The following is a 6,927-nucleotide window of genomic DNA, read 5'->3' as shown; positions in this document are numbered from 1 at the left end:
ATAACCCCTTATCTCCTGTGTCTGAAGACACTACAGCTTTCCTACTTGACAGGGCTTGAAATGGCCACGCGAATAGATCGCATCTCTTCCTCAATGGAGGGTAGGGACAAGGGACAACACCGCCCAGAGTCAAAGCCAGGTTCCTGTGGGCTCCCTGCACTGAGGCCAAACGTAGGGGAGGAGGTGAGGATGAAGTAAAAGTGTTTATGCATGTATTTTAACTCCACTGCTTCCTTTTTTTTTTTTTTCCTCAGGGGGTTGTGAAGATGATAACGGATGAGCCCAGGACTTCCTCATGGCAAGGTAAGCGTGTGAGAATTTGCTACTTGTGGTACTTTCCTGAGCACCCACCGCTGGCCAGCTACCCAAACCTCGGTAGCGGTGAAAATATTTTGTGAAGAGATGCTTCTTGAGGCTAGCAGATTTGAGCCATGGTCTGACTGTGTAGCTGTTTGTCATGGCATCAGCAGAGAAATAGTCTGTGTTTGAACTGATTCAACTTCCAATCTTACCTGCTCCCCCAAAGTAGTATGTGGCTTGTTCGGTGGTTTGGAAGAAGAGAGGTGGCCTTCTAACACCGCAGTGGTCATAGTTTTAGGAGAGAATGCGATGTTCCAGCAACAAAATGCAATCTTTAGTATTTTATAAGCGTATTTATGTCCATGTGGATCTAATGCAATGTTTACCTTAGTGTTTTATAGAGAGTAGCTCCTGAAACTCAGAAAATTCATTGTAACTAGCACTGTTAATGTTTTTATAAAAAAAAAGTTAAATAGGGTTGCTGAATGCATCAGTGCACGCTTCAGTATGACACAATACAACCCCTATAGTTCAAAGAGATGTACAGAACCTGAGACCACAATTGCTTCAGTGATGTGAACCTCTGCATCTCTTTTAAGGCAGAAACTATTAAATGCTTGGAAATGCTTCTAGCATGAAGCCACGGGTAATTTTTAACTTCAGGCTTTTCCAATATCCCAAGTCAAACCTTGGAATTTTCCTCTAATCTTCACAAAGGCACAGTGCACAGAGATAGTCTGTCATGAAAAATGAATTCTGAGCTATTGCCAACCCTCCAAAAAAGATAAACACATCAGATTAGGCACATTTTAATGAAGTTAATCACCTACCACATTTGGCATTTTCTAAAGGATAAAAAATACCATACTATGATTGATTTTAGATTTTCTGACATAGAATAATTGCAGATACTGCATAGACCTGAGACAGAGGATATTTTATTTTCTCCATAGTCTGAGGTGGCTGAAAGGTCATTCTTTAAAATTCACAGATTGTGAGGCGATGCGTGCTGCATTTTTTGTCATTCCAGCTCCCGTCAGTATACATCTCTACACATTTTTCTGTCCCTTTGCCATTAGGTTCATATTGGTGCCACTTGGTATAATTCAGAGGCATGCCATTTATATACATAAATTGACCCGAAGTCTGACCCTCTTTAATGCCCAAGTAAGCGTATCGGTTATACTGTTTCACAATAGCCAAAATAGCTTTATTCTCCTCCTCATTCATGGGAGTTGCAATAGTTCCTCCAGCCTCTTCACAGGATTGTAGAGCAGATGAAAAATCAACTTCCTTCCCATTGCTGGCAAGTATTTTGTCTCCTACTTCTCTTATTTTCCCATTCAAAGCAAGCACTAAAACACGAAAAAACCTAGTTAGATTTTTAATTTCCTATGGCATATTTAAGAGGAAACAAAGACAGAGAAATCAAGAGATGAAGAGAAAATTAAAAGCTGTAAGAGGAACAGAGGGGGGAATAGAGGGCAAGAATGAGACTAAAGGATGAAGAGGAATAGATTTTCAAAATTTAACCAGTTCACTAGTTGTTCACTAAGTATATTGTTATGCTGTTTGCAACCATCTGTCATTGTCTTCTCCAAGACAAGGATGCCCCACTAACATTTACTACATGCACTATCAGCCCTATTATATTGTGTGTACTCTCTAAAGAGGATCAGTCTGCTCCAAATTTGAGCAAGTAAAACAGAGAAATGATAACTTTTGTGAATTCCTTCTCTGTACAAAAACAATTCAGCACCTTTAACAATCTGGCTGCCGACACAAAAATGCTAGCAATGTGGTACAAAGCTGAGGAGTTCCCATGAATACATGTGGAAAGTGCAACAATAGTTGGAATGGTTTTTTTTTAATAAATCTAAATTTAAATAAATGCACATTAGTGTTCCTGAGAGAAATCTGCTTCTTTGGGAAAAATGATTCCTGATCTTCCCTGCTTTGGATGAGAAAATGGAGTTTTGGGATGGAGCACCATTTTCAAGTGCAATTTCTTTCCTGCAAGTCATGATTCTATAATTATTTTTGCCTATTGCACTTAAAAAGTTTGTGAGCAGAAAAAGTAAAAATGGGAATAATTACCGCCTTCAAGTCTGGCAAGTCGGTGTTTCAAATTTACATGGAGTTCAGTGTTCAGAGAATCAAGTAGATCTACACAGACAAAAATAAAAGTTATACAATCAAGCAAAACTAGGCTGTGCTGATAGGAACGATTCCTTGTATAAAATAATCATTTTCCAAAACTAACTAGCACACAATCTGTTTTTTTAACATCATTTGGTGTAAAATAAATATTTTCCTGGTATTTTTTCACACTGTTGTTAATCTATATTAAAGAACACCAACAAAAACCTCTAACCCTCTGAAATACTGATAATTCCCCTCTGCACAGGAGAAAATTATTTTTTTTCTTGTTTGAAGCCTTATGTTTGTCATGTCTGTGAAAGCGGCTTTGCCAAAGAGAATTTGTTTCATTCTAATAATCGTTAGTGAACAGGCACAAGGGGGATTTTGGGGAGGGAACAGTTGTATGGCACCATACCATTTTCTTTTTAATCTGCTGGGTGGACGCTTTGTGTTTTTACAGTGGGATCTTATTTTAACTGAAACCAAAAACACTGGTATAGGAGGGTTTCTGTATAGATTGCGTGAAATAGAGTTCATCCAGCACTGCTTGCTAAAGATGGGAACTCGCTGTAAAGGTAGATACTTTTTTTCATACGTATTTCCATGGGTAACATAGGTCCTACGTGTAGAATAAAGTTACTAGTGTGCTCCTGTAATTGCGTTCCCATTATTCACAACTAAAACAAATGGCAATGTAGAAGCCCAACATATTGCTGTGTCTCCCTCTCTCCAAGTTGCAATGTTGCAACTCTTACTGCACTTCACAGTCAATAAAAAACAACATATTTGACCCAATAAAGAGAGTCCATTTGACTGACAGAACATTATGAGTACATCGGCCATTTTCACAGGGTGGCCCAATATCCCCTTTTTCTCCTTTCTCACCTCGCAGCCAAGGAAGACCATCTCTTCCAGGACGTCCTGTCAGGCTTCCAGGGGGTCCTATGAGACCTGGAAAAGAGCAGCATAATTTTCTTTCAAATTTATGCATATTCTGGGAACTGCAGGATGAAATAGAACTTAAACTGAAGTGTGTTACACATATGAATAATGTGCTTTAGCCTTGTTAATGGACCTGGGGAAAGCATTTCTGCATCGAAAGAAAATTACGCAGTGCAAAGTGTGTTCCTTACCAGACTACTTTTGCACATACTGTCTTTGAATACTAGAGAAAGCTGCCAGAAGTCTTTTCATTACACTTGTAAATACTGGAATAACATTTTCTTCATGCTTTTTAACAAAAGAAAAAGCTTCTGCTGTGAAAGAAGCAATTCCCTTTGGAAAGTCAATGGAAAAAAACTACCTAGATAGATAGATATTTATATATATTATATGTTAAAGGATTGATAACCTGATAATTTCCCCTCTTCTCCCAGAAGAGAGGAGGCTTATATTTTAGAAAAAAAAAATTAAATTGACCATTACCTCCATTCTGTTTTCCCTCCTCTGCTTAATGCAGCTGCTTCCTCGAGGGCACATATCCTTCTGTGTCAACTGTTTTCATTCACGCAGCCTTCATGAGAAGGATTTGTTGCAAAAAAAAAGGGAAGTTTACTTACCTGGTAGATGTATCTGTCCTTTAAGACCTTGTCTTCCAGGTAGCCTGGGAATTCCTGGGCATTTATGCAGCGCATGGCAAGTCACTAGCAAAGTAGCTACTGCTATGAGCACGTAGGATGAGCAGGACGGCATGATTGCTCAGGCCAGCTGTAAGAAAAAGCATATATTTTTCAGGCAGTGATTCTCTAAAACATTGTAGGCATTGGCTTGTGTAATTGAACATTTCTTTTCTCCCCTAACCCCCGCCTTCGTCTCATCTTGTAATTTACATTCTTTCCTTGTTTAAATAAAGTCTACAGTTTAGGTATAAGAGATTTCCCGGATTTATTTTGCTACGATTGCATAGCTTATACACAAAACTGTTTCTAGACTGATACAGACTGGTGGGCTCATTACAGAATGACAGCCACACATGGGGAGCAGTGAAGACAAATAACCCTTTTAGCTATCACTGACTATTTGTTGGATTAATCATTGAGAACTGATGGGCTCAGATGTAACTGATCACACTTAAGCCATTAGTTGTCTGTAAGGGCTATAATCGCTCAATGAAACATAGATGCATATGCTACTAACCTGAAAGGCAGAATTTGTTACAGTGGTGGTTGTGATGGTTTGGAGCTAGTTAGCAATCTCTTTAAGCACACTACTATTTCAGCACATTTATTTGAAACAAGCAGATTGATAGAGTGTTTTACATGTGGGCAAAATTTTATAGCTCAATCGACATGCCTATCTTGTTTTGAACAGAATTCCATAAGCTTGAAAATGTCAGAGTTAGTCTTGTAGAAAATGCATTTTTGCCCGTTGGCAATAGGCCCGCTCATCTTATTTTATCCTTTAAGATATAACATTAAGTAGGGTTATAATCTCAGCGCCCAGATATCATGACTAAAAAGCACTCTGAAACTACAGATCACGGGTTTACAATGCAGCTAGTGGGTATGCGGCACTGGTAATGCCGTGCGGTTATAAAACCTGAATGGATGGACTATAAGACACTATGGCATGGACATATACAGTTATTGGCATCGTTCAGTTAATAACACAGATAAAGAAAGTTTCAAGACGCAAGAAGGAGTATCCCTTTCTAATGAGATGGCCCTGATAGGTTGACCGTCATACAAAACATATAACTTAATGGTCATGATTTCACTTTTCTTTTGGCACGAATTAGAGAGGATCATGCATTACACTCTCTTAAAAACTTCCATCCTTAAAAAAAATCAGAATTGACAAGATCATTTCAATTGACATATAATATGTTCTACATCCAGCTCCACTTAAAGTTGAGAATAAAATCTTGGTTGGCTTGAACACTGCAAGATTAACATCTGGGTTCATCAATTAAAACAAGGTATTAGTTTCAAAGCATCTATGCCAAGCAGAATCAAAATATCAGTTTGTTATTATTACCTTTTATTAAATGGATACACTAAAACCGGTCAGAGCTTTTTTTTTTTTTAAAAAAAAAGATATTGTTTATACCTTCCAGACTGACTCTATCATAGAAGGCTTTTGACATTATCCTAGGTCTGCATCAATACCAACTATTTTTAAGGACAAAGTTCACTTGTTTTTCTAGAGGAATGTCTCATCAAAAGCAATTCAGTGGGACATACCCTTGAACATAAGAATATTCAATTTCATAAATTTCGGTGTTTTGCTGCATATAGAATCTGTTTAAGTGATAGCGCCTATTCCTCATGGTCAAGAATTTCCACTTTAACAAGTGGAAATTTCAAATCCACCTGAGAACACACACGCTATTGAGTTCCGTGTGTTGAATCTGAAGTGTATCAAATTGTTTACCCTTGGCTACATCGAAGGCTAGCAGACACCTCTGACAATGCTGGCCAAGGACTCAGAGAGCAGATGATTAAAGTTTTTAAGAGAAACCTACCTTAGGCGGCTAGGAATACTTACGTCCCTGAGATAAGGAAACACAATTACAACAGGTATTCTCCGTCTGGTGCTGATTGTTCAGGGAATTACATTTGAATGGACTACTGCATCCAGCTCGTAATTGGATTATGATGCAGAGTCAGAGTTCTGATCAGTTATGTAGCACAATGGAAAAAACAGCTCTTCAGTTTTAATCCACTTTTAATGACCACCATCAGTCATTACAATCTGCTGTCCTTCAGGCATCTCCTCATCTACTAAAATTGCTAATATAAGCAAAGTACAAAAGATCTAGTAAAGGAAAACATACTTTTAAAATGTAAATATGACCAGAGAAATGAAAAGGAACAGGTTTGACTTCCAGCTGAAGATTCTTGTGATTTATTAAAAGGAAATTCAACTTACCCTCCTCCTTCAAAGCGAAATGAAAAAGCAGTTCACGCAAGTCCCCTTTATACAGTGTCGTGTTTGTTAAATGACACTGCTGAAGTGGAGACTGAATAATGAGGGCACGAATGAGGCTTTTTAGTTTTGCTTACGCACTTGTTATGCAAATACTGAGAACCATTTTAAGAGCTGAGAAATTTCTTTTTCTTTTAAAGAACAGAAAGCCAAAGTTGGGAGAAAATACAACCTAGAACTAACAGATAACTCCAGATTTGTAGACACATACAAAATGTATAAAAATTAAAAGAAACTTTGGATAATTCTAAGTGATACTCTAACCATTTTTTCTTGTTTTAAAAAAGCAAAAATGGCATATGACCACTAGTGGCTTTTGTAGAAGGCAAGGTGGCCTTGTTAATTAGGGAAGCACATTACCTTCCATATAGAGTCTGACCTGATAGTCAGAATGCTAAACTTTGTTTCCTGTCTCTGTATCTGATGTATTTACCTTACCTTAACACAGTTTTCTAGCTGTGCATACACTTAATATTTCTGTGAGCACCTTGTCTCCTTTGCATGTAGTGTACAGCTGATCCTCACTTGGTCAGAGATGGATCCTGGAAAAATCTGTAT

At 38.0% G+C, this 6,927-nt stretch overlaps 1 protein-coding gene across 1 annotated transcript; it reads right to left on the bottom strand.

Annotated features, from left to right (window-relative positions):
- Positions 1 to 1,278: 1,278 nt before the first annotated feature.
- LOC309674415 (pulmonary surfactant-associated protein A-like) lies at positions 1,279 to 4,134 on the bottom strand (the record flags this gene model as incomplete). Its single annotated transcript, XM_082486440.1, has 4 exons — positions 1,279 to 1,655; positions 2,398 to 2,466; positions 3,277 to 3,393; positions 4,002 to 4,134. 4 exons carry the CDS (start codon positions 4,132 to 4,134, stop codon positions 1,279 to 1,281), a joined length of 696 nt encoding a protein of 231 aa, XP_082342566.1.
- Positions 4,135 to 6,927: the final 2,793 nt, after the last annotated feature.

The sequence above is a fragment of the Vanellus vanellus genome (assembly GCF_965231255.1).
Source record: "Vanellus vanellus genome assembly, chromosome: 7".
Classification (NCBI taxonomy): Eukaryota; Metazoa; Chordata; class Aves; order Charadriiformes; family Charadriidae; genus Vanellus; species Vanellus vanellus.
Note: the sequence above shows the minus strand (reverse complement) of the source record. Positions and strands in the feature narration are given on the sequence as shown.